The sequence below is a fragment of the Acomys minous genome (genome assembly GCF_964271855.1).
Source record: "Acomys minous genome assembly, chromosome: 3".
In the NCBI taxonomy this organism is placed as follows: Eukaryota; Metazoa; Chordata; class Mammalia; order Rodentia; family Muridae; genus Acomys; species Acomys minous.
The window spans coordinates 80473801-80501514 of NC_140485.1; the positions used below are offsets into that span (position 1 = coordinate 80473801).

Here is a 27714-nt window from a genome sequence, read left to right on the forward strand (position 1 = left end):
TCTGTCTCAAAACACCAAACAACAGGCACAAGAGTGACATGTGATTTATTTTCTGAGAAGTTAGCTGTGATAACTGCTGGGCAATCGAAAGTGTCAAGTGTGAAGATAAGACCAGCGTCACCTCCCAAAAGTCACCCACTCCAACTCGAAAGATGGCAACAAACCCCTCCAAAGCCCACTCCGAACCGAACGGTGGTCCTAAGAAAACTGCCTTCTGATTGGGCGAGTCCTGCGCGAGCCCTTCCGGCTCACGATGATTGGTTACCAACTCTCCTTTCTCTTCCAATCAGACAGCTATTCTGAAGCGTGAGAGCGACTCGGCCCCTTGCAGGCAAGTGCGCTCTGTGACTGGCTCTCCCATCTGAGTGACGGCAGCCTCAGCCTATAGACACAAGGACGGGGCGGGGCTCCCCAATGTAGTGAGCCGTGCAGCCAGTCCCAGGGCTGTCAGAAGGCGGCCAGCCGGGGTCTGTGACTGAGTCCCTCCGGTACGATGGCCTCCCCGCCGCAGGTGCGGGCTCTTCTCCAGGCTGTGAACACGCTGCTGCGCAAGCGCCGCTACCACGCTGCATTGGCCGTGATTAAGGGCTTCCGGAACGGGGCTGTGTGAGTAGGGCCGCGGAGTCCGGTCAGGGCATGGGCACGGGCCTACCTGGGGTCGCGAGTTGGAGGTCCGGTGTCGGGAGGTTTCGGTGCCCCGTTGGTGAAGCGGGCGTGGGATTCTTGGTTCCTGTCACCTTGTCAGTTTTGAGCTGCTGGGGCTCCTGCTCTCCTGCTTATAGGTCCTCGGTGCTTTCCAACCTGACACTCTTGCCTTAGTGTCCTTAGGGCAGCACCTGTATTCCCTCATTAGAGTCCGGTTCACACACCATCTTGCCGTGTGCCCTTTGGCCTACTTGGCTTCTGTATGCACGAAAGAAACTGGACTCTGGCCTTTAGCAAGGAGATGGTCACTTACTGCCTCGTAGGTTCCCCCTGTTAAGTTGCCAACAGGTTCTCAACCTGTTTGTCATCTACAGGATGGCTTCACCTCAGCCCTCATTTTCACTGGTGACTTATGGGAAATGACAGAGAATGTAAGAAAAAGCAGCTACTATTTGCTGGGTAAGAGGAGATCTTGGGGTTGTTTTGATTGACTGGTGCCTGGAGAGGAGTTAGTTCCAGCTCCTTTTATTTTTGTTTTTTTCCGCTGAGACAGGGTCTCTCTGTGTAGCCTTGACTCGCTTTGTAGACCAGGCTGGCCTCGAACTCACAGCGATCCGCTTGCCTCTGCCTCCCAAGTGCTGGGATTAAAAGCGTGCGCCACCACTGCCTGGCTAGTTCCACCTCCTTTAAACTTCATTCACTGACAGTTATTGGGGGGCTAATATCACAGAACCAGTAATGACTGGGAGAAGAAACCAAAGACTCGGTCCCCTGAAGTTGGCATCCTCGTAGTAGTATGTGGCATGGTAGTGTGTGTGTCCACTGCTGGAAGTTGAGAGCCTGCTGTCAGCTACGTTTTCTCTAGTTTGACCAAGTCATCCATTGAGTGTCCCTCAGAGCACTTCTCTGCTACTGTTTGAGGATTCAGTGAGTATGTGTGATGCGTTGAGCATAAAGCCTGACACTGGTGGCTGCTGCTGCGGGCATATGCTATCTCCCTGGCTACAAAGCCTTCTAAGATTGCTGCCTCAGGGTTACCACCCCACTTTCCATGCTGTTCCCTACCCCCTTTTCTCTGTAGAAACTCGTCGTCGTCCAACACTGAGTAATCTTTTCACAGCATGCTAGAAAAGTGTGCTTCATCAGCCTGGGGAGGTGTGCATGCCTGTAATCCCGGTACCCAGGAGGCTGAAACAGGCAGACTTGTGCAAGACAGTGCGTTCCAGGGCATGCTGGGCTACAGTGTGAGACCCTGCCTCAACAACAGCAACTAAATGTGCTTCCCAGCGACAGATGTTTTCCTCATATTGTCCCTCTGCGCACCCTGGCACTCCCTCCATCATGGGCATTTACACACTCCTTGTATGAACATTTGAGAACTAGGAAGTCCTCTTGTGCCCGCCTTCCAGATGAGCAGACAGTGCCTAGGAGGAGGAGTCTGTCGATTGTCCCTGGTCACGTCACAAGCAGTGGTACAGTCAGGATTCACTGTACCACTCAGGGTGGACATGAAGTCAGGGAGAAACTGGTTCCTGCTGGATCTGACCAGGATAGGATGAACCCTGAGGTATCCTCGGTAGCCCCTTTGCCAGGTGTTCTCTGTACAAAACAGCGCTGGCCCCTGTGCCAGCAAGCATTGCCCAATGTGGGTTTTGTACAGTTGCCCCTACACCACCTCTCGCTGTGTCCTCCTCAGTGGACCTTCCCAGCCAGGACAGACAGTTTCTAGGGTCAGGCGTTGGGTTCCACTCCTGATGCTTTCATTGTAGAAACTGAAGGACTCTTTGTCTCTTCTGGTCTTTTTGTCCTTCCTCTGTAAAATTAAAACTGTAACCTCAGCCATTCCCAAGTCTCCAAGGCAGGGATCTCAATACTTGTTAGTGGCACCGACTGGGCCTGTCTGTGGGGAAGTCTCACACATGTCACACACGTCTGTGGCAGGGCTGAGCATGGCAGCACACACTTGCAATCGAAATGCTTTAGAGGCGAGTGGATCGAGAGTTTGAGGCCAGCTTGGGCCGAATAGCAAGACTCCAACCAACCAAAGAAAAAATGAAAACAAAACGCCAAGAAACAAATACCGCGTCAGTGCAAAGTAGTGTTCAGGAATGCTTTCCGGGGGAAGTGGTGGCGATATTCCAGGGGCACCCTGGGCATGTCCTCAACAAAGGCCTGGAGGCGGCAAAAGCAACTGTGCTGGATTGTGGAGAGGTCATCAGTGTAGAGAGGTCAACGTGGGTGACTGAGGTGTTTAACTCTGTGACTACCTAACCCACCCCTAAATATTTCAAGAATGTGAGTTGTACTCACGTACATGGATGCCAGCACGTGTGGAGGCCTGAGGACAATCTTTTTTTTTTTTTTTTTTTTTTTTTTTTTTTGGTTTTTTTTGAGCCTGAGGACAATCTTGATGTCATTCCTTTCACTGTGAGTTTGAGGTAGGGTCCCCATGGCCTGAAACGTCACCAAGCAGGCTCGGCTGGCTGGCCATCAAACTCCAAGAGTCCGCCTGTCTCTGTATCCCATCTCACTGTTTCTTGGGATACAGGCCCCCACCACCACTCCTTGCTTTTTACAGGGGTCCGAGGAATCCAAATTCAGGTCTTACAAGGCAAACACTTTACTGTTCAAGACATCTTTCTAGCCTCTATTTTAATTAAAACCAAAACCAAAACAAACAAACAAACAACCCCAGGGTGTCACTGTGTTACTTAGGTTGGCCTCAAACTCAAGATCCTCCCATCTCAGCCATCCGGTTTCTGAGGTTCCAGAAGCGATGTGACAAATCTCATCTGAATTTGAGGAGTCTGAAAAGGGGTTTCTTAGGTGTAGGGACTTGAGGGCAGACTGCTTGTGTCTGGAATAAAAGGAAGGCCCTGGCTGCCTGGAGGAGGCTTAAGGCCTCTGTGCAGGAAAAAGAGATAAGGTTTTGAATGTTCTGGAGGGAGAAAAGCCAGGCCACTGCTAGGCATAGGAGAAGATAGAGCACCACACTGGCTTCTGCCACAAAAACACCATTTAAAGTTGTTAACTTAAAATTTTTTTTCTTTAATTTTATCTTTTAAAAGTTGGGTAACACAGCCGGGTGCAGTGGCACACCCCTGAATCCCAGCACATGAGAAGCAGAGGCAGGTGTATCTCTGTGAGTTCGAGACCAGCCTGGTCTACAGAGTGAGTCCAGGACAGCTAAGGCTACACAGAGAAACCCTGCCTCAAAAAACAAACAAAGCCGGGTGTAGTGACACATGCCTTTAATCCCAGCACTCAGGAGGAAGAGGCAGGGGGATCTCTGGGAGTTCTAGGACAGCCAGGACTACAAAAGAAACCCTGTCTCGAAAAACCAAACAACCAAACATAAAAAAAAAAAAATTGGCTGCTAAGCTAGGAGTGTAACGCGCCGGTGGAGCGCATGCTTAGCATGCAGGAGGCCCCAAGTTCTGTCCCCAACTCTAAAATAAAGTTACGCAAGTGTCCTCTGTCAGGAGCCCCTGTCTGTGGAGACAGTCCCTGTGTGGGTCTCTTAAGTCTTCATCCAGAGTGTTGTGGGCACGCACGCGTGTGTGCGCGCGCACACGCGTGCACACACACATAGACTCATACACACACATACATACACACACATACATACACACACATACATACACACACATAGACTCATACACACACACATACACACACACACACATAGACTCATACACACACATACATACACACACACATACACACACACACACATAGACTCATACACACACATACATACACACACACACACAGACTCATACACACATACATACACACACACACACATAGACTCATACACACACATACATACACACACACACATAGACTCATACACACACATACATACACACACATAGACTCATACACACACACACATACACACACACACACACATAGACTCATACACACACATACATACACACACACATACACACACACACATAGACTCATACACACACATACATACACACACACACACAGACTCATACACACATACATACACACACACACACATACACACACACACATAGACACACATACATACACACACATAGACTCATACACACACACACATACACACACACACATAGACTCATACACACACATACATACACACACACATACACACACACACATAGACTCATACACACACATACATACACACACACACACAGACTCATACACACATACATACACACACACACACATAGACTCATACACACACATACATACACACACACACATAGACTCATACACACACATACATACACACACACACAGACACACACACACAGAGACACACATACACACACACACACACACACATAGACTCATACACATACATACACACACACAGACACACATACACACACACATACATACATACATACACACACACACACACACACACACACACACACACACACAGTCCTGCACACCTTTACTGGCTTTCTTTTGGAACATTAGATTTACAGAACAGCTCTCTCACCCTGCACTTCTTGCTCCACTGCCCACACCTTTCCGCCTTGCTCTTTTAAATCCCACAGACTCAGCCCCAGAGCCAGCAGGCATTTCCCAACGAGGGCTTTGTACACCTTCTCCTGTTCGGGTTCCCCCTGTACCCTCCTCCTCAGCGAGCCTTCCCAGCCGTGGCACATCTGTGGCTATGCCCTAACCCTGAGCCCTAAAACAAACCCTCAGTCTGAATATTGAGTGACTCTTCATCTCTTCTGGCCTTGGTTCTCTCTCTTTAAAAATATTAATTACTTTTAAAGATATATTTATTTTATGTGTCTGAATGTTTAACTTGTGTGTATGTTTACATGCCATGTCCCTGCTAAGTACCTGTGGAAGCCAGGAGAGGGTGTGAGACCCACTGGAACTGGAGATGTGTAGATGGTTGTGAGCTGCAATCTGGTGCTGAGAACTGAACCCGGATCCTGCAAGGGTAACACATGCTTGTAACGGCTGAGCCATCTTCTCCAGTCCTAAATTCTTTTTTTTTTTTTTTTTTTTGAGACAGATTCTTTAGGTAGCTCTGACTGAGCTGGAAGTCTGTGTAGAACGTGCTGGCTTTGAATTCACACAGATCTGCCTGCTCTTCCTCCAAGTGCTGGGATTAAAGGATTAGGGGCATGCACTACCACACGCAGCTTGGTTTCCTCTTTTAATCTCTTCTGGCTTCAGTTCCTGATCGTAAAAGGACCACAGAGAGAGGAAGCCATCGCCCCTACATGTTTGTGTGGATGTGTAGGGGTGTGTGTGTGTGTAGGGAGGCCAGATGTCAGCATTAGTTGTCTTCCTCTGTCATTTCTTGTTTGTTGGTTGGTTTTGTTTTTTGAGACAGGGTTTCTCTGTGTAGCCTTGGCTGTCCTGAATTCACATTATGACCAGGCTTGCATCGAACTCACAGCAATCTACCCACCTCTGCCTCCTGAGTGCTGGGATTAAAGGCGCGTGCCACTGCGCCTGGCCCCTCTGTCACTTTTGTATTGGGTTTTGTGGCAGGGTCTCTCACTGCACCTGGAACTCATCTCTTGGCTAGGCTGGCAGACCAGTGGGCGCCAAGGCTCTGCCTGCCCATCTCTGGCCCTACAGTCTGGGGTTGCTGATGAGGTCTACTGCACTGGCTCTTACGTGTCTCCTCATCTCCACCCTGCAAGTACTTTATCATCTAAAGGCCAGCTGCCTGACACACACACTCTTAAGCAGGAGCAAGCCAGGGTTGCTGAGAGGGCTCCACGGGTAACAGCACTTAATACCAAGCCTCAAGACCTGAGTTTGATTTCTGGGTTCAAGTGGTAGAAAGAGAAAACCGACTCCTGCGAGCTGTCCTCTAATATACGCGCATGCTGTGTCATGCATGTTGTCATAGTTAAGGTGACTAGGGCTGTGATGAAACACCATTATTAGAAGCAACTTGGAGAGGAAAGGGATTATTTGGCCTACATATCCTGAGTCACAGTCCACTGAAGGAAGTCAAGGCAGGAGCTCAAGCAGGCCAGGACCCCGGAGGCAGGAGCTGATGCAGAGGCCATGCCGGGGTGCTGCTCACTGACTGCTTTCTCGCTTCCTTTTTCTTTTCTTTCTTCCTTTTTTTTTTTTTTTTTTTTGAGACAGGGTTTCTCTATGTTAATCTTAGTAGTCCTGGGCTCGCTGTGTAGACCAGGCTGACCTGACCTCGAACTCACAGTGATCAGCTTGCCTTTGCCTCCCTGAGTGCTGGGATTAAACACGCGCGCCACCACACGTGGCTGTTTTGTTTTGTTTTGTTTGTTTTTCCAGAAGGGGTTTCTCTGTGCTAGCCATACTTTCCTGGAACTCACTCTGTAGACCAGGCTGGCCTCGAACTCACAGTGATCTGCCTGCCTCTGGCTCCTGAGTGCTGGGATTAAAGGCATATGCCACCATGCCTGGCCTGGTGTGTGTGTGTGTGTGTTGTTTTTGTTTTTGTTTTTCCAAGACAGGGTTTCTCTGTATAACATCCTTGGCTGTCCTGAAACTTTCATTGCAGACCAGGCTGGCCTTGAACTCAAAGAGATCCACCTGCCTCTACTCCCTGAGAGCTGGGATTAAAGGTAGCCCCTTGCCTGAACTTTATGAGGTTTTTGTTGTTGTTGATTTGTTTTTGAGACAGGGTCTCACTGTGTAGCCCTGGCTTGCCTGGAACTCATTTTGTAGACCAGGCTGGCTGGTCTTAAACTCGGAGAGATTCACCTGTGTCTCCTCCTGAGTGCTGGGATTAAAGGTGTACACCACCGCACGTGTCCTCTCTGAGCTTGAGGGTAGCCTGATGTACGTGGTTCCAGCCTAGCTAGTGCTGCATAGCAAAGCCTAAGTCAACAAGTCAATATAATTAAAAAGCAGTATTAGTGATAACAATAATAAATACAATTTAAAAGTAATAGAAGATGGGCCTGGGTGCAGTGTGAAGGCCAGGAAGGAACTGAGGGACCAGCTCTGCCGCGCCAGGTGGGCAGGCATGGTGGACACCTCCTGCATGTTTCATTTTCCTCCATTAGGGTCCTACTCATCCGTCTTCATCCCTTGTAATCCCAGCACTCGGGCAGAGGCAGGCGGGTCTCTGTGAGTTCAAGGCCAGCCTGGTCTACAAAGAGAGTTTCAGGACAGCCAAGGCTACAGAGAAACCCTGCCTTGAAACTCTCCCCCTGAAAGGAACTATACCCATCCCTCTAAGGTTTAGTACTGCTGTTTAGTTGTGGGAACTGAGGCTCTGAGAAGGTAAAGATAAGCCAAAGAGCACTTTAGAACTTGAAAGTTCTAGAACTTGAACCCAGATAGAACTCAGAAGCCAATTGAGGTTTCAGTTGGGGGTGGGAGAGAGGACCGGGGGTCAAAGGGAGAGCCTGGAAACTGCTACAGTGATGGGTTAGTAAATGTTTTCTTCTGTTTCTACAGCTATGGAGTCAAAATCCGGGCGCCTCATGCACTGGTCATGACCTTTCTCTTCCGGAGTGGCAGGTACTTACCCTCTCTGCATACCAAGTGGGAGAGAATGTGGTCAGCCCTCAGGCCAGCGTGGGTGTAGTTGCTCCCTAGCTGAGACTAGTTTCTCCATGCCCCTTTGCCTCCTAAAGTCCAACTCAAGTGTGTCCCCTACTTGAAAATGCCTGTGGCTCCTCACTGTCCTCCAAAGAGACCCAACTGTCAGTCCTGGCCGTCAAGGCCTTGTGGTCCAGCCACAGCTGAATCCCTACAGCATCCAATAGGGACACAGGCACACAGGCTCTGGTCCGTGCCCACGCTTTGGTTCTCACTCCCACGCATGTGCCCGTGTCCACTTCCAGCCAGCCTTTATCTTCTTCCTGGAAGCCTGTCCAGTCCTCCGGGGTCGGTCTGTTCTCTCTCCTGTTTCTGTATGCTGGCCTTCTTCTAACTCTTCCTTCAAGGCCTTTCTCAGAAAAAGCCTTGCAGGACCGTCCTTAGGACTATAGACATGCCTGCAGCATACAGTGTTCATACAGTGATTGGGGTGATGATGTCATTGGTTAAGAGTATTTGCTGCTTTTTCAGAGGACCTGAGTTCATCTCACATGGCAGCTCCCAGGCATCTGTAACTCTGTAACAGGGATTCCCACACCTTCTGCTGGCCTTCACAGGAACCAGGCACATGCGTGGTACACAGACATGCAGGCACAACACTCATGCACGGAAGACAGAAAATAAATACATCATCTTTTAAAAAAGGATTATACTCAGAGTATGAGCTAAGTCCTTGCAAGGTTCCTGTTTGGGCATTTTAATTTTATTTGTCTTTGTGGGGCCTTTTTGCCTTCTACATCTCATCTTTTTCTTTCTTTTCCCCTCTTTCTCCATCCAGAGCCATGAACAGCGTAGGCAAGCACACGGGCACTGAGCTGTAGCTCCAACCCCTCCAAATCTTTTTGTTTTGTTTAGTTTTTGAGACAGGGGTCCATTTTTTTTTCAAGACAGGGTTTCTCTGTGTAGCCTTGGTTATCCTGGAATTAGCTTTGTAGAACAGCCTTCATCCAACTCACAGAGATCTACCTCTGCCTCCAGAGTGTTGGGATTAAAGGCATGTGGCACCATGCCCAGCACAAATAATATTTTAAAATCTAAATTTATGAGAAATGGCTTAGTGGTTAAGAGCACTTGCTGCTCTTCCAGGGGGACCAGGATTCAGTTCCCAGAATGGTGACTCACAGCCATTTATAATGATAGTTCTAGGGGATTCGTTGCCTTCTGGCCTCAGAGGGAACCAGGCATACACACAGTGCACAGACAAAATGCTCATCTACATAAAATAAAAATAAATCTTTAAAAAAATTTTTTTTTAGATTTATTTGCCTGCATGTGCACATGGTCTCCAGAAAAGGACACCAGATCTCCTTATAGATGGTTGTGAGCCACCATTCAGTTGCTGGGAATCGAACTCAGGACCTTTGGAAGAGCAGCCAGTGCTCTTAACCTTTGAGCCATCTCAAAGATTAAGGTTATTTGAGCCCCAAATAAAGAAATCTTTAAAACAGATAACAAAACAAAACAAAAACATCTGGGGAGCGATGGCACATACCCTTAATCCCAGCACTTGAGAGGCAGAGGCAAGTGGATCTCTGAGTTCGAGGCCAGCCTGGTCTATAGAGTGAGTCAGGACATCAGGGCTACACAGAGAGACGCTGTCTCGAAAAACCAAAAAAAAAAAAAAAAAAAAAAGAAAAAAAGAAAAAAAGAAAGAAAGAACAAACAAAATCCCTAAACTTATTCATTCAATCCCCACATATTTAGTGAACATTTGTTGTGTGACAGACACTGTTCTGGCTCCTAAGGATATAGCAGTCAACAAAACAGACAAGGCTCCCGCCCTTCTAGCAGGAGGTGGCAGAAATGAATACTAACAATATCAAGGAAAAGAGCTCATGAGCTGCTGGAGTCAGGGAAGGGCCGGAGGTAGGGGCGTACCTGGAGAGTTTGAGAAGTCAGCCACCAAAAGGTTGAAGGGAGAGGTGGTAGAGGGACATAGTGTGTTGGACCGTTTGACTTCCTCTGGGTTTTTGTTTTTGTTTTTTGAGACTGGGTTTCTCTGTATAGCCTTGGCTGCCCTGGACTCGATTTGTAGACCAGGATTTGTAGACCAGGGACACGCCCAGCTTATTTTGATTTTTAATTACATATCTCTGAATGTGTGCACATGAGTGCAGGTGCCCTTGGAGGCCAGAAGAGGACATTGGAGCCTTTGGAGTTAGACTTTCAGGTGGTGCTGAAGCACCTCACATGGGTGCAGCGACCTGAACTCAGTCCGTCTGTGAGAGCAGTGTGTGCTCTTAACCTCTCAGCCCCCTCTTCAACCCTTTTCCGGGGCCTTTGTATGTTTTGGGTTATTTGCTCCTTGAGATGAACTCTTGCTTTGTGGTCAGCCTGCCCTCAAGTCCAACTTCCGCCTCCCAAATAGCTGGGAGAACAGGTTCCATGGCTCACTTAGGTTTAAGCTTGAAGATTAATCATTTGCTGCCTAGTTGAGAACAGCTTGGAGAAGGAGGGCGCGCAGCAAGAAGCCATGGAGCATCCTAATGTGGTGGCCGGGAAGATAGCAGTCAGCCTCAGAGGCATCTGAAGGGAAGATCAGTGCCAGCTACTCACTTTTTTCAGGGTTTGTTGTTTTGTTTTGAGGCAAGAGTCTCGCTGTATAGACCAAGCTGGCCTCAAACTCACAGAAGGCCACAGGCCTCTGTCCTCCCAACTGCTGGGATTAATGGCAAGTAATCCCATGCCTGGCCTTACTTTTTACCTAGATTTTTGCTTTGTTTTGTTCTCTGTGTAGCCCTGGCTGTCCTGAACTTGCTTTGTAGACACAGGCTGCCCTCAGGGAACTCACATTGATCCGCCTCGAGATTAAAAGCGTGTGCAACCACGCCCAGCTTTATTTAGATTTTTAAAAAGATTTATTTATTATTATGCATACAATGCTTTGCCTGCATGTACACCTGCAGGCCAGAAGAGGCCATCAGGTCACATTATAAATGGTTGTGAGCTGCATGTGGTTGCTGGGAATTGAACTCAGGACCTCTGGAAGAGCAGTCAGTGCTCTTAACCTCTGAGCCGTCTCTCCAGCCCTCTTTGTTTAGATTTTGAGAAAGAGTCTCACTCTGGCCCAGGCTGGTTCCCAACTTTCAATCCTCTTGTTTTACCCAGGATTACAGGAATATGCCACCATGCCCAACTGCAACCCAACTTTCTTGCTGTTACTCATAGCTGGACATGGTGGAACATTCCTTTATTCCTAGCACTCAGGAGGCAGAGGCAGGTAGATTTTTTGCACCCGTCAGAGTATGCACATGCACACGTGCCTACACACACACAAACACACACACACACAGAGAGAGAGAGAGAGAGGGGGGGGGGGAGAGGGAGAGAGAGAGAGAGGGAGAGGGAGAGAGAGAGAGAGGGAGAGAAGATGGATTGAATCAGTTCTTCCTTATCTCAAAAGGAAGGGCAGTTGTAGGTGGTGACCTCACTTCCCCTTCTCCGCACAGCCCCTGCTCCTAGCCCACACTGGCCTCTCTCCATTGCTTTGCCTCCTTCCTCTGTGTCTGTCTGTGAGGCCCTTGTGTGTGGTGAGTCTTCTGTCCAGAAAGCAGCATGCTCCTCTCACAAATTACTTCCTGTCCTTCAGATTCCAGGCCGTCCTCTTGTCAAAGTCAGTGTCTGCTTCTTGTCTTTCCTGTTTCTCCCTCATTAGCCCCACAGAGGGATAAAGCAGACATGCCATTTCCCAGAATTCTATCTGCAGATCCAGCTGACAGTAGGCACCCACTCCTATATTCACTGTTCACGCAGCTCTTCTGTGTGTTAAGTGCCCACTGTATGCTTTGTAGGAGGAGCTCATACTGAGGACAAGGGAACTTTATAAACCTGCTTACAAGTGTTAAGTGGTGCTGAGAGCCGTGAGGGAAATAATAAGTGAGGAGAGGGGTGGGCACTCATTAATGCAAGGTGGCGACACTGAGTTAAGGTGCACCCCCCCCCCCCAGAGAGCAGTGCCTCTGAGGGCGCTGAGCACCCTTGCCTGACTCAGGTCTGTGCTTCCTCCGGCTGGGCCTGCACTCACGAGGGCTTTCTTTCTGTGCAGTCTCCGAGAGAAGCTGGAGGCTATTCTGAGATCCACATACACCCACTCTCGGAACCTGGCCTGCTTCGTGTTCACCTACAAGGGCCTCCGTGCCCTGCAGTCCCACGTGCAAGGCGAGACCCACCAGATGCACACTTTCCTGGCCGCCTTCCTCGGGGGCATCCTGCTGTTCGGAGAGAACAACAGCATCAACAGCCAGGTAAGGGCTCTCCTGAGGTGGCCGGGCCAGCACGGAGGTGGGACTGTGTGAGGTCTAAGAATCTCAGGCCTCTGTGACCTTGGGAAAGGTCACTTCTTCCTCAGTTTTCCCATTTCTTTTCATTTGAGGGGGTGGGGTCGGGGTTGAGACAGTATTTCACTGTATAGCCCTGTAGACTTCATTCTATAGACCAGGCTGGCCTTGAAATCACAGAGATACGCCTGCCTCCACCTCCTGATGCTGGAACTAAAGGCGTGCGCCCACCAGGCGCAGTTTTCCCATTTGTAAAGCAAGCTGCAGGTAGAATCCAAGGGCTCCCCACATCAGTATGGCTGCTGATCTTTGGGGCAAGGAATTTGGTGGTGGTAGTGAGACAGGTTTCATTTTGTTCAGGCAGGCCTTGAGCTTGCTCTGTGCCTGAGGCTTGCCTTGAACTCCCAATCTTTTTTTTTTCTTTGAGACAAGGTTTCTCTGTGTAGTCCTGGCTGTCCTGGATTTGCCTTGTAGACCAGGCTGGCCTCGAACTCACAGCGATCCGCCTGCCTCTGCCTCCCGAGTGCTGGGGTTAAAGGCATGCAGAGCACGCCCGGCAAACTCCTGATACTCTTGTCTTGTCCCAAGTGCTGCAATTACTGATATGCATCACCTGGGTGGTCTGATACGGTGTTTTGTTTTGTTTTGTTTTTTAACTTTGTTTTTTGAGACAGGGTTTCTCTGTGTAAACTTGGCTGTCTTATACTCGCTCTGTAGATCAGGCTGTCCTTGAACTCACAGAGATCCGCCTGCCTCCATATCTCGACTGCTGAGATTACAGCGTGTGCCAGCATGCACAGCTGTCCGATGAGTTTTTAATCGTTTATTTATGTACATGTGTCTCTGTGTGTGGGTGTCCTTTGAGGCCTAAAAGGGATGTTATGTCTCTGGAGCAGGAGTTATAGGCACTTGTGTGCCACCCTGTATGGGTGCTGGGAATTAAACTGTCCTCTGCAAGAACAGCAAGCACTCTTAACTGATGAGCCATCTCTCCAGCCTGTCTTTTTTTTTTTTTTCCAAATGTACTTTGGCCTGGGTGTGGTGGGACACTGAGACACTAAGGAAACTAAGGTACCAATTTGAAGCCAGCCTGGGCTGCATCTCAAAACAAACAAGCATAGCTCAGTGAAATTGAAAACAGGACATCAAAAGAGAAATGCTGGTTCTTTGAAAGATGAATAAAATCACCTAGAGATTTTTATAAATACCAGAAATGACCTGGGATATGTATTTAATGTCTTGTGTACATTAAAAGACCTTGAAGAGTCCCAGCACTTAGGAGACAGAGGCAGGAGGATCTCTGTGAGTTGGAGGCTAGCCTGCTCTACAGAGGGAGTTCCAGGACAACCAGAGCTACACAAAGCAACCCCATCTCAAAAATAAATATGAATAAATACTACCACTACTGAGGGTCTGTGAGGTACTTCAGCAGGTAAAAATGCCTGCCCTTAAGCCTGGTAGTTTAATGTGATGCCTGGGACTTACATGGTGGAAAGAAAGAACCAGCTCCCAAAAGTTGTCCTCCGACCACTTTACACGTACAATGGCATACACACCCTGCACCCACACCCTAAAATAAATTGAGTAAAATATAAGTTTATGGACTCCTATGACTGACTGTTTTTGCAAACTTGATAGCTGATATGAAAGAGATTGATTCTTTGGGAAGAAAACAAATCTGCCTGAGTCACACAAGAAAGACAGTATGGGTAGCCAGTGTGTGTGGAAAGGGCAGTCTCTGCTGGGCTCGCTCCCAGGTGCTTGGAGACATGATAAAATAAAACAATAAAGGCAAACAAAGTTTCCATTCCCTGTAAGTCAAGCTGCTGACAGAGCCAGTCCCTGCTGCCTGTGCTTGTGCCAGAGCACGGATGGACTTTGATTCCCCCACTGCCCTCTGGATGGCCGTGGGGCAAGGGGGCCAGCCTTTGGCCCTCACACAGACACAGCCGCAGTCTGTAGTTTGTCTGTGTGGTAGGCTGCTCATGCCTAGGAACAAGAAGTCTGTGGGCGTGTTTTCATTTTGTAGGAAAGTTTTCTGAGGACCTTTTTATACGTGTATGTTGTGCCTACATGTGAATCTGTGCACCATGTGTGTGCCTGGTGGCCATGGAGGCCGGAAGAGGGCACTGGATCCTCCGGAACTGGAGTTACAGGTGGTTGTGCGCCACCTTGTGGGTGCTGGGAACTGAATCTCTGTCCTCTGGAAGAGTGGCCAGTGCTCTTAACCACTGGGCCATCTCTCCAGCCCTTCCTTTTCTTTCTTTCTTTTGTTGTTGTTGTTGTTGTTGTGGGGGGCAAGGCCTTGTGTTACGCAGGCTGGCCTCAAACTCAATATATAGCTGAGGCCTTGAGCTCCAGTCTCTCTGCATCCCCATAGGCATGTGCCACACAGCCAGCTGCTGTCTGTTTGGTTTGTTTTTTGTTTGTTTGTTTGTTTGTTTGTTTGAGACACGGTTTCTCTGTGTAGCCTTGGCATGTGCCACACAGCCAGCTGCTGTCTGTTTGGTTTGGTTTTTTTGGTTTTTATTTGTTTGTTTGAGACACGATTTCTCTGTGTAGCCTTGGCTGTCCTGGACTCACTCTGTAGATTAGGCTGGCCTCGAACTCACAGCGATCCTGCTTCTGCCTCCCATGTGCTGGGATTAAAGGCATACGCCACCACTGCCTGCTTTTTAAAAATGGCCTTTTTTGTTGTTGTTGTTGTTTTTTTGTTTGTTTTGTTTTTTGAGACAGGGTTTCTCTGTGTAGCCTTGGCTCTCCTGGACTCGCTCTGTAGACCAGGCTGGCCTCGAACTCACCTCGATCTGCCTGCCTCTGCCTCCCGAGTGCTGGGATTAAAGGCATGCACCACCACGCACGCCTGGCTTGTTGTTGTTTTGTTTTCTTATAGTGTCTTGCTCTGTTACCCAAGATGGCCTGAGTCTTGACAAATCTGGCTGAGCCACCACAGTACTGGCCAGGTTATGCCCAGCCTGGCTTAACTTATCCTTAAGTAGTGTAGAAGTGCCACGGGGATTTTGTTTTTTCATAATCATCCTTTGAAGGACATTTGAAGTTTCTAGCTCTAGGGTATTACAAGTAGATCTGAGAAGAACACTCTTGTACAGATTTTTTCTGTGAACATATGTTTTCTTTTTTCTGGGATAAAAGCCCAAGAGTGTAATTGTGGGTTGTGTGGTATATGCATGCTTGGTTTTAAAACACCCTGCCAAGAAAGGGAGAGAGAAGCGGGGCACCCAACAGCCTTCTGGAGTGACTTGTCACGTTTACGTTCTCACCAGTTTCTCCACATTCTAGCTAACATTTGATTTGTTGCATGGTTTATTTTATCCATGTTTTAAAGTTTGGGGTTTTTTGTTGTTGTTATTGTTTGGTTGCTTGGTTTTGGTTTTTCAAGGCAGGATTCTCTATGTAACAGCCCTGGCTGTCCTAGACTCACTTTGTAGACCAGGCTGGCCTCGAACTCACAGCTATCCACCTGCCTCTGCCTCCTGAGTGCTGGGATTAAAGGCGTGCGCCACCATACCCAGCAGTTTTTTGTTTTTTTGAGACATGGTTTCTCTGTGTAGCTTTGTCTGTCCTAGAACTGGCTTGTAGACCAGGCTGGCCTCAAACTCACAGAGAGCTGCCTGCTTCTGCCGCCTAACTCTGGGGATGTAGATACAGGATCCCTGGCGCTTTCTGGCTGCCAACCACTCTATCCAACTAATGAGCTCCAGGGAAACGAGGGATTTTGTCCCCAAATTTTTTTTTTCCAAACACAAGATGGTGTTTTTTGAGGTACAACACTTAATAGTATCTTCTGGCTTACACACACAGGCACACACACACACAGAGACTTTTTTCTTTTTTAAAAAAGATTTATTTATTGTATATGAGTGCTTTATCTGAAGAAGAGGGCATCAGATCACATTATAGATGGTTGTGAGCCACCATGTTGATGGGAATTGAACTCAGGACCTCTGGAACAGCAGGTGGTGTGCTTTCCCACTGAGCCATTTCTCCAGCCCCATAATTGACCAGTGGTGGTAGCACAGGCCTTTAATCCTAGCACTCAGGAGGCAGAGGCAGGTGGATCTCCGAGTTTGCAGTGTGCCTGGTCTACAGAATGAGTTCTAGGGCAGCCTACATAGGGACAGGGCTACACAGAGAAACCTTGTCTCAAAAAACCAAAAGACAAAAACCAAAAATAAATAAATAAAACATAAAAGCTGACAAGATGGCCCAGCAGGTTAAGGTGCTTTGCTGCCAAACTTGATGGCCTGAGTTGATCCCCTGACCATGTAATAGGAGGGGAATCAACTTCTTCAAGTTCTCCTTGAAGAAGCTCAGCACTGAGGTGCTTACTTATAATCCTAGCACTGGAGAGGTGGATGGTGTCCTCTGACTTAACACACACACACACACACACACACACACACACACACACACACACACACACACACAAATACAGACACATACACAAATAAGCAAATAAATAAATAAATAAATATTTGTACTATTGTCTTAAAGCCAGGCATAGAAGCACCTGTCTATAATCCCAGTATTTGGGAGGTAGAAAGAGGCCAGCCGCTGGAACTCAGGGGTCAGCCAGCCTAGCCACATTGGTGTACTCCAGATTCACTGAGAAACTCTTATCTCAACAAATAAGAAAGAGGACAGGGTGGATCTATAGTGCAGAGATTAAGAGTGCTTTAAAAATTTGTTTTTTCAAGACAGGGTTTCTCTGTGTAGCTTTGGCTGTCTTGGACTACTTTGTAGACCAGGCTGGATTCAAACTGAAAGCAATCTGCCTGTCTCTGCCTCCAAAGTGCTGGGATTAAAGGCGTGCGCCACCACACCCGGCTAAATTTTTTTTTTTTTTTTTTTGGTTTTTTGAGACAGGGTCTCTCTGTGTTAGCCTTGGCTGTCCTGGACTCACTTTGTAGACCAGACTGGCCTCAAACTCACAGCGATCCGCCCGCCTCTGCCTCCAGAGTGCTGGGATTAAAGGCGTGCGCCACCACGCCCGGCCCGGCTAAATTTTTAAAAAGAGAAAACATCTGTACAGTAAAAGGTTTCCTTGGGGGAGGGGGTGTTGAAGCAGGGTCTCTCTACCCAGCCCCTGCTGTCCCAGAACTCACTTTGTGACCAGGTTGGGCTCCAACTGTCAGAGGAGATTAAAGGCTTAAAGGCATGAGCCACAGGGCTGGAGAGATGGCTCAGAGGTTAAGAGCACTGTCTGCTCTTCCAGAGGTCCTGAGTTCAATTCCCAGCAACCACATGGTGCCTCACAACCATTTATAATGTGATCTAATGCCCTCTTCTGGTGTGCAGGTGTACATGCAGGAGAACATCGTATATATAATTTAAAAAAAAAAAAAGCATGAGCCACTATACCTGGCTGTAAATTAAAAGATGTATTAAGATATTTTTTGTTTGTTTGGGTTTTTTTTGTTTGTTTTGTTTTTTGAGACAGGGTTTCCCTGTGTAGCCTTGGCTATCCTAGGCTTGCTTTGTAGACCAGGCTGGCCTCGAACTCACAGCAATCTGCCTGCCTCTGCCTCCCAAATGCTGGGATTAAAGGCATGTGCCACCACGCCCAGCAAGATATTTTTTTTTTAAATTATGATATTTGTCAATTTCATACAGAAAAAAAAAAGAAATTAGGCTAGAGCTGGGCATGGTAGCTCATGCCTTTAATCCCTGCACTCACTCAGGAGGCAGAGGCAAGCAGAGATCTCTGTGAGTTCTAGGCCAGCCTGGTCTACAGAGTGAGTTCCAGGACAGCTATATAAAATGGAGACCCTGTCTCCAAAATACAAAAACAAAACAAAAAATTAGGCTAGAGAAGGAACTGAGGAAGTCACTCAAAGTCAATGTCTAGGCTCCACACGCATGTGCACAAGCACCCAACACACGCACGGGGACGCATAAACACATGCACTGCACACACAGAAATATGTCTGCTGCACACTACCTCAGTCATCTCATACGCACATTAACTTTGTTTTTTGGTTTGTTTGTTTGTTTTTTGAGACAGGGTTTCTCTGTGTAGTCCTGGCTGTCCTGGACTCGCTTTGTAGACCAGGCTGGCCTGGAACTCACAGCGATCCACCTGCCTCTGCCTCCCGAGTGCTGGGATTAAAGGCTTTAACTTTGAAAATCACAGAGCAGGTGCAGTTCCTATTGTTGGTTGGGCTGGTGCATTATAGAATCGCAGTGCCTACTGTGGGTTGCGCCGGCGCATAGTACACGCGCAGTGCCTACTATGGGTTGGGCCGGCGCACAGTACCTACTATGGGTTGGGCCGGCACATAGTACACGCGCAGTGCCTACTATGGGTTGGGCAGGCGCATTGTAGAATCGCAGTGCCTACTATGGGTTGAGCTGGCGCGCTGTACATGCGCAGTGCCTACTATGGGTTGGGCCGGCGCACAGTACACGCCCGGTGCCTACTGTGGGTTGGGCAGGCGCACTGTACATGCGCAGTGCCTACTATGGGTTGGGCAGGCGCATTGTAGAATCGCAGTGCCTACTATGGGTTGAGCCGGCGCGCTGTACATGCGCAGTGCCTACTGTGGGTTGGGCCGGCGCACTGTACATGCGCAGTGCCTACTATGGGTTGGGCAGGCGCATTGTAGAATTGCAGTGCCTACTATGGGTTGAGCCGGCGCGCTGTACATGCGCAGTGCCTACTGTGGGTTGGGCCGGTGCACTGTACATGCGCAGTGCCTACTGTGGGTTGGGCCGGCGCACTGTATATGCGTAGTGCCTACTGTGGGTTTGGTGGGAGGTAAAGGTTCCCAGTGGCCATCCTGAGTAGTAATCCCAGCATTCCCTCCCTACAGATCAACATGTATCTGACATCACGCATCCTGTTTGCCTTGTGCCGCCTGGGTGTGGAGAAGGGCTACATCCCCAAGCTCAGGTGGGACCCGTTCCCCTTGCACACTGCAGTGATCTGGGGCCTTGCGCTGTGGCTCTTTGAATACCACCGGCCCACCCTGCAGCCCTCACTGCAGTCCTCCATGACCTACCTCTACGAGGACAGCAACGTGTGGCATGACATCTCAGACTTCCTCATCTTCAACAAGAGCCGCCCCTCCAAGTAACACAGCCAGTGGCCCACGGTGGCTCAGAGTATGGGTCTATGGGCACACCCTCCTGGAGGATCCTGCCTTCTCAGGGCCATGGACCTTACACTCCAACTTGTATTATCCCAGGGTTCCATTTGCTGAAGTAAAAGTACCGAGGTTTGCACCCCCACGGTACTTTCGAATAGTGTAACAAATGGCTGGATCCCGCTAAGGAGTCTGGGACTTGATTCCAGCTGCTCTTCCGACTTCTGCAAGGCCAAGGCGAGTTGCATCCCTCTTGGGCCTCAGGGCATTCAGTTCAGGGGAGGACCCTAGGAAGAGAGTTTCTTCCTGGTGAATAGACAGCCCTCCCCTGTACTGGGTATCAGAGGCTCCTTGCTACTGGACAATAGGTTACAAATACTTTGGTGGGGGAAAAAAGAGCTAAGTTCTTTGTCTAAGTTGCTCGTTTGAGACGTTCTGGAGCCCAGTAGGAACATAATGTGAGCCATGTGTGCAATTAAGGTTTTTCAAGAGTTGGAGGTAATTTGGAGGCCCAGCAAGACCCTGGTTCCTGTCGTCAGCACTGAGAATAAAACTACTAGGTGACCCCATTTTTGAAGCGTATTAAGGCTGTGACAGTAGGGTTGTGAGTTCTAGGCCAGCGTGGGCTACATGAGAAGGCTCTGTCTTTAAAGAAAAAAGAAGGGCCAGAGAGGCAGCGCAGTGAGTAAAGACGCTTACAGGCTGGCGACCTGAGTTTGGTCCCTGTGTTCCACATAGTGACGTGGTGGAAGAAGAGAACCAGATCTACAAGTTGTCTTCTGACCTCCACGTGTGTGCCTTGGCATGCATGTGTACATGCACACGTACACATGCATATGCACATATACAATAAATGAAAATATAAACATTTTTATTTTGTTTTTGTTTTTTGTTTTTGTTTTTGTTTTTTGAGACAAGGTTTCTCTTTGTGATAGTACTGGTTCTCCTGGTCTCACTTTGTAGACCAGGCTGGCCTTGAAGTCACAGTGATCCACCTGCCTCTGCCTCCTGAGTGCTGGGATTAAAGGCATGTGCCACCATGCCCAGCTAATAAAAATTTTAAAGAACATATAACATGTAAGATTAATCTTTTCGGCCGGGCGTGGTGGCACACACCTTTAATTCCAGCACTAGGGAGGCAGAGGCAGGTGAATCTCTGTGAATTTGAGACCAGCCTGGTCTACAAAGAGAGTCCAGGACAGCCAAGGCTAACACAGAGAGACCCTGTCTCGGAAAAAAAAAAAGCCACCACACCAGCTATAAGATTAATCTTAATCGTATATTTTGCCTGCATGCCCGTTTATGCAGTGCATATGTGCCTGGTACCAGCACACGTCAGCAGAGGGTGCTGGGTCCCTTGAACTGGAGGTACGAATGTTGTGAGCCACATGGGGGAACTGAACCCTGGCCCTTTGCAAGAGCACTTAGTGCTCGTTTTGTTTTGTTTTGTTGAGACAGGGTTTCTCTGTGTAGCCCTGGTTGTCCTGGAACTAGCTCTGTAGACCAGGCTGGCTTTGAACTCAGAGATCTGCCTGTCCTTGCCTCCAGTATTAAAAGCCACCGTTGCCTGGTGAGTTAAGTGCTCTTAACCTCTAACCCGTCTTTCCAGCCTCAGACCTTAATCATGTATTTTAAATCAGTATTTCTAAAACTTTGTTATGATGTATTGATATAAAGGGCTAATGACAGTTCCTCTCCTCCTGCATCTTTAACATTGGCAATGGGTTCTACGTGTGCCAAGTAACACAGCTGTCCTCACAGAGGATTCCAGTAACAATGAAAATCTGGCCCTGACGATACAGTCGGAGGCCAGCACCCCACCTGTGAGTCGCTCCCGGGGGAAGGTCTCCACCTCTCAGTGCCTCAAGCCTCAAAAGTGAGGAGAATCACAGATTCCCACATTGGCTGCTTTATGACACCTGTGCCGTGGCTACCAGAAGCTTCCACAAAGCAGGATTCTTCTTCCTGTCTGCTTTGTGCAGGATTGTCTTTAATCCATACAGTCGCCTTGCGAAGATGTGTGTTGACCCATGTTTTCCAGATGTGGAACCTGAGTGTCAGGAGGTGACTTGTCCAAAGTAACATGGCTTCTGTGACTTGGGCCTAGTGATGACTTGAACCATCCGCCTGGTTTCCAAACCCATGTTTCCTCCAGGGCCTCACTTTAAACCCAGAAAAGTTTCAGAATCTGGCATTTGAAACCACCCCAGATGTGTACAGGAGCTCTTGGTACATAAGCAGAAGTGCCTGGGGTGCTATGCCACAGGGGAAATGGGTCACAGTGAGAATTGTGTGCCAGGCCGGGCGTGGTGGAACACACCTTTAATCCCAGCGCTCAGGAGACAGGTAGGCAGATCGCTGTGAGTTTGAGGCCAGCCTGGTCTACAAAGGGAGTCCAGGACAGCCAAGGCTACACAGAGAAACCCTGTCTTGAAAAACCAAACCAACCAGCAAACAAACAAAAAACCCAAAACGAAACCTATTAGTCTGGAGAATCAAAACTCCCAGAAAAGCCCGGCTTCCAATCTGAGCCCCTTGGTGTGCTGTGCTGGGTTACTTACCACATGGCCTCCCCGCCTGTCCTCTTCTGTGTCTGTAATGACGAGTAGAGACTGGAAGTCACGGGTCACTGGGGAGCTTATGAATGTGCAGACTCTGGCCGGGCACGGAGACACATCCCTGTGTTCATGGCCGCCGGGAAGTGGAGGCAGGAGGATGGGAGTTCCAGGTTATATTCTGGTACCTGGGTAAGTTGGCAACCTGGGCCATGTGAGACCCTGCCTCAAAAACAAACCAAACGAAAGAGTACAAATTCTGGCCCAGGGGGTCTGGGATGGGCCGAGAGTCTGGGTGTCCTCCAAGATCCCCGTGCTATGGGTGCTGAGGAAGTGGTGAATGGCAGCCCCAAGAGTTGTCCCAGGTAGCTGACAGAGCTCTGGGGCTGTGTCTAACACCCCCCCCACACACCCCATACCTCCCACCCCTGTTCCCCCCACCCCTCCCTTTCCACCCCCCACCCAGCTCTCAGCCACAGCAGCTTACAGAAAGCTCAGAACAGAAGGTTTGGAGAAGCTTCTACTCTGCTTGCCCTGGAAGCCGAACAAATACTTGAGATGGTGGGAAGGCCGACCGTCGCCAGGCAGGTTTATTCTAGCAGATGGTGGGGAGTCCTGCCATTCTCACTCTGTTCTAGTTCCCACTCCTGTGTCCCCTGCCCCAAGGACTCCTACCACGGGTGCCCGTTTCACCACTCTGCAGCAGGCAGGCAGCCTTAGGGGTTAGTATACCCCTTGAACAGCATGAACCCAGCACTAAGAAACCCTGTCGTGGGCAGCTCCCAGCCTCAGAGGTGATAACCCTGCATGCGCTGTGTGTGCTGCTGCTTCCTGGAGCTCCTAGTAGGACTAGACCCCAGCTGCGCGCATGGCGGAAACTGTCCCCTTCATGCCTCAGCCGTTGCATCCTGGGACCACTTCCCATTTAAACCACTTGCGCTCAAATCCTCACCTTGGGGTTTATTATTGGGGGAACCCAAACTGAAATTGAACACTGGTCAGCAGACTAAGAGGCAGTATATGTGGTCACAAGGGACAAGGGCTTTGGCACCAGCTTGCCCAGGCTCAAGGCCTGGCCTACTAAGTGACTTAGCCGTCTGTGTCTCGTCTGTAAGGGAGGTGGTGTGATGCATGTGACCGTGACGTGAGCACTCCATAAACATCGCTCTTACTTCCAATAGAACAACTGCAGGAGGAAACTGGTTGTAAGATGTAAGTGTGCCCTGTGTTTAGCCTGCCCTTCTCCCCAGCCAGCCTTGGCCTCCTGCCCTGACATCCCTCCTCCACTGCTGGGGGTGGCCGGCTCCACCACCGACTGGCTCTGCTCTCTAAGAATAGGTTTCCCTCGCAGATGGCATCTCTCTGGATCTTGCCAGAGCATCTGGTGCCTCCAACTGCACACTCCAGGGAGGAAGGCGGGCTGGTCCCCACAAAGAGGAGCAGAGCCCAGCTTCACTCCTTCCTAGCTGAGCCTCCATTTTCTATGATCTGTATGCGGGGATTGCCAAAGGCCCGTTGGCACGTAGGAAGGAGCTACTGCCATTCCTGAATGTGACTTCCTGAAACAGCACAGTGGATGAATTTGCCATTGCTGACTGCCTGCTACATTTGTATGAAGTCTTTTGCCATGCAAAACTTAAAAAGTTATATTATTTAATTAACTTTCCCCCTTTAGGGGGTACTTTATCTTGTTTTTTTAAGACAGGGTTTCTCTGTGTAACAGCTCTGGCTGTCCTGGACTCCCTTTGTAGACCAGGCTGGCCTCGAACTCAGAGATCCGCCTGCCTCTGCCTCCTGAGTGGGGGGATTAAAGGCGTGTGCCACCACACCCATCTTACACAAAATAATTTTTAATTTTTAAAGATGTATTTATTATGTATACAGTGCTCTGCCTGCATGTCAGAAGAGGGCATCAGATCACCCTATAGATGGTTGTGAGCCACCATGTGGTTGCTGGGAATTGAGCTCAGGACCTCTGGAAGAGCAGTCAGTGCTCTTAACCTCTGAGCTATCTGAGCTATATCTCCAAGCTACACAAAGAAACCCTGTCTCAAAAAACCAAAATAAATAAATAACATGGAGACTCACATACATACATACATAAGCATGTTCACACATGTGCATGCACACACATGCAGACGGTGGGGGCTATTCTTTGTTGGGTTTTTTGTTTGTTTTTTTGGCTTTTTTTTTTTCAAGACAGGGTTTCTTTGTATAGCCCTGGTTTGGGGGGTATTCTTATAGTGGGTGTCCCTGGCAAGGGGGTACTTAGGACTGAGCTAGGGAGAAGGAGTCTGATCTTTTCCCTGTGAGACAACTGTAACACAGCTTGATGGTTTGGTTTGTTTGCCTGGCCTGGAGCTTACTATATAGGTCAGGTTGGTTTCCCAACTCACGTGCCTGCCTCTGCCTCCCAAGTGCTGGGATCAAAGGAGTGCACCACCTTTGAGGGTTTGTTTGGTTTGGTTTGGTTTTTGAGGCAGGTTTTTTTCTGTGTAGCCTTAGTTGTCCTGGAACTCACTCTGTAGACAAGGCTGGCCTCAAACTCAGAGATTCGCCCACCTCTGCAGCTCACCTTTGAGTTTTATACCGTGTGTGTGTGTGTGTGTGTGTGTGTGTGAGAGAGAGAGAGAGAGAGAGAGAGAGAGAGAGAGAGAGAGAGAAAGCTTTTTGAGACTAGGGCTCTCATATAGTGCCATTTCCTGCCTCTGAGAAGTGAGGATTACAGGAATGTACAGGAATATACCACCATGCCTATATAGTGAATTGCAGGTCAGCCTGGGCTATAACGTGAGACTGCCTCAAAACACACACACATACATACACACCCATATACACACATACACCCATGTACACACACATACAGCCGTATATACATACCTATATACACCCACATACACGCATACACACACACACACACACACACACACACACACACACACACACACACACACAGAAAAGCCCAAGCATGTCCATACATTTGGGAAGTAGATGCGGAAGGATCAAGAATTTAAGGCCAGCCTCAGGTACATACTGAGTTTAAGGCTAGCCTCGGCTACATAACACCCTGTCTTAACCTCTGAGCTATCTCTCCAGCCCCCACAAAATAAATTTTAAAAATATATTTTGCGTACATACACATGTGCCAAAAATAAATCCTTTTTTAAGTAATCAGATTGCAGTGAAGGGAAGGATGGTCTTAGCGTGAAACCTTCTGCTTCTCCACTCCCAGGCTAGAGACCGTTGAGCAAGCCCACGTGGGAGCAACAATGGGCAGGCTGAGATGCCAAGACACTGCCGCTGTGTGAGGCTCCCCACTCAAACCTTCCACATCCAGGCTCCAGGAAGGACCCGGCAATGGCCTCTCTTTCCGCACTGCTCTCTTTTACCGCTCTGTAAGAGCGTTTGGTTTACAAGAAGCAGGCTTTGAACCCTTCCTTCCTTCTCCTAACCCGGAGCGCCATGTCACGACTAGCCAGGGTTCAGATAATCCTTCTCTTTGACAAATTAGAGTGATTTATAAAAGGAAAAGCGTTTCCCCTGACTTGTTTCAGATTCCTAGGGAGAGACTGCCTTACTCAGCCTTCCAGGGCAGTTTGGAGTGCGGGGTTTGACGTTAGGCATAGGACAAAGGAAAGCGGTTGGTTTAAGGAATCTTCTAAACACGGGGAGCCTGCTTTTTGCACCAGCTCTGCTCAGGAACTGCCATGGAAGTCGTGACTTCGAGAGTGGGCGGAGCCATGCACAGGTGCTGGCATGAGTCTCATGGTCCTTGCTCTCTGTACTCTTCCAGGCTTTTCCCTGTGGGCTGGGTGTCAGCTGAGAGTCAGAACCAGGGCCAGGCCACACCAGCTCGTTAGGTACTTCTTTTGGGCTGCCTTTGTTACGTCATGGATTCCTCTGGCATCTGTGGGAGCCGTCGGTCTCAAAAATAAAAGCAAAACAAAAACAAACACAGAAAACACCCCCTTCAAAACGCACACACACACACACACCACACACACACACATACACACACACACACACACCACACACATACACACACACACACACACATACACACACACATACACACACACACACACACACCACACACACACACACACACACACACACACATCTACGACACTGTTGTCCCTGTTATACCATACCTTCGAAGCCATGGTTTTTGGATATTCCCTTAGATCTTAGGTTTTGTTGTTTGGTGAGTTCATGTTTGTGTGTGTGTGTGTGTGTGTGTGTGTGTGTGTGTGTGTGTATGGTGTGTGTGGTGTGTATGTGTGTGTGTGTGTGTGTGTATGGTGTGTGTGGTGTGTATGTGTGTGTGTGTGTGTATGATGTGTGTGGTGTGTATGTATGTGTGTGTGTATGGTGTGTGTGTGTGTGTGTGTGTGTGTGTGTGTGTGTGCGCGCGCGCGCGCGTGCTGGGGTTGGAGCCCTGTTTGCAAGGCAAGCAGTCTACCAACAGAGCTACCTCCTCAGGCCGGAAGAGCCGTAATCGCTGTTGCCTCTGTATCCTCAGCATTTAGGAGGTAGAGGAAGGTGAACCATAAGTCTGAGGTCATCCCCTGCTGCACACAGTGAGTGTGAGTTTGAGGCAGGGTCTTAGGTTTCTGTTTCGATGATAAGACACCTTGACCAAAGGCAACAGAGAGGAAAGGGTCTCTTTCCTCTTCTAACTACTTGGGTCACACCAAGTTCCTAAGGAAGCTGGCAGGAATGAAAGGCTGACACTGAAAGGGAAGCCACGGAGGAATGCTGCCCCCAGGAGCTTGCTCCCTCTGCCTTGCTCAGTCTGTTTTCTTGTTGGTTTGATTTGGGTTTTGTTTTTGTTTGTTTGTTTGTTTGTTTGTTTGAGACAGGGTCTCTCTGTGTAGCTTTGGCTGTCCTGGACTCACTTTGTAGACCAGGCTGGCCTCAAACTCACAGTGATCCACCTGCCTCTGCCTCCCAAGTGCTGGGACTAAAGGTGTGCGCCACCACGCCCAGCTGCTCAGTCTGTTTTCTCATCCACCCAGGGACCACCTACCCAAGGGCAGCACCGCCCTCCCCATCATGATCAAGACAGTGTGCCCAACAGACACACCCACAGGCCAACCTGATGGAGACATTTTCTCAGTTAAGGTTGCTCTTCCCGGGTGACTCTGGTTTGTGTCAGGTTGACAGCCAGTCTGGACGACATGAAGCCATCTCAAAACCAAACCAAAACAACAAAAGCTATCCCAGCACTCGGGAGGCAGAGGCAGGTGGGTTGCCAGTCTGGTCTACAAAGTGAGTCCGGGACAGCCAGGGCTACACAGAGAAACCCTGTCTCAGAAACAAACAAACAAAAACTAAGGGGCTTAGTGACTAGGAGCCTGTGCTGCTCTTGTAGAGGACAAGTTCGGTTCCCAGCGCTCACACCTGATGCTGTGAGCACCTGCACTCACATACAACCCCTCACCAGATATACATAAAATTAAAAATAAAATATTTTGGGGGGCTGGGTATAATGGCAAACTCCTTTAATCTCAGTATTTGGGAGTTGTGAGTTCTACACCAGCCTGG

The 27714-nt window shown here is 48.9% G+C and overlaps 1 protein-coding gene and 1 long non-coding RNA gene across 2 annotated transcripts; one reads left to right on the forward strand and one right to left on the reverse strand.

The window, feature by feature from the left end:
* The first annotated feature begins 428 nt into the window (after positions 1 to 428).
* On the forward strand, positions 429 to 21300 carry PXMP4 (peroxisomal membrane protein 4). Its single transcript, XM_084775805.1, has 4 exons — positions 429 to 606; positions 8086 to 8148; positions 12275 to 12473; positions 19340 to 21300. Exons 1-4 carry the CDS (start codon positions 494 to 496, stop codon positions 19601 to 19603), a joined length of 639 nt encoding a protein of 212 aa, XP_084631931.1. The 5' UTR covers positions 429 to 493; the 3' UTR covers positions 19604 to 21300.
* LOC311594222 lies at positions 20105 to 26170 on the reverse strand. The gene is made up of 2 exons (XR_014777994.1): positions 20797 to 26170; positions 20105 to 20567 (listed from the first exon to the last, which is right to left on the reverse strand). It is a non-coding gene; the product is annotated as an uncharacterized lncRNA (long non-coding RNA).
* Positions 26171 to 27714: the final 1544 nt, after the last annotated feature.

Excerpts from the sequence above, each read along its gene's own strand:
- PXMP4 (XM_084775805.1), top strand. The coding sequence starts at position 494 with ATGGCCTCCCCGCCGCAGGTGCGGGCTCTTCTCCAGGCTGTGAACACG. Across the intron at positions 607-8,085 it reads GGCTTCCGGAACGGGGCTGT|CTATGGAGTCAAAATCCGGG; the intron begins GTGAGTAGGGCC and ends CTGTTTCTACAG. Across the intron at positions 8,149-12,274 it reads TTTCTCTTCCGGAGTGGCAG|TCTCCGAGAGAAGCTGGAGG; the intron begins GTACTTACCCTC and ends CTTTCTGTGCAG.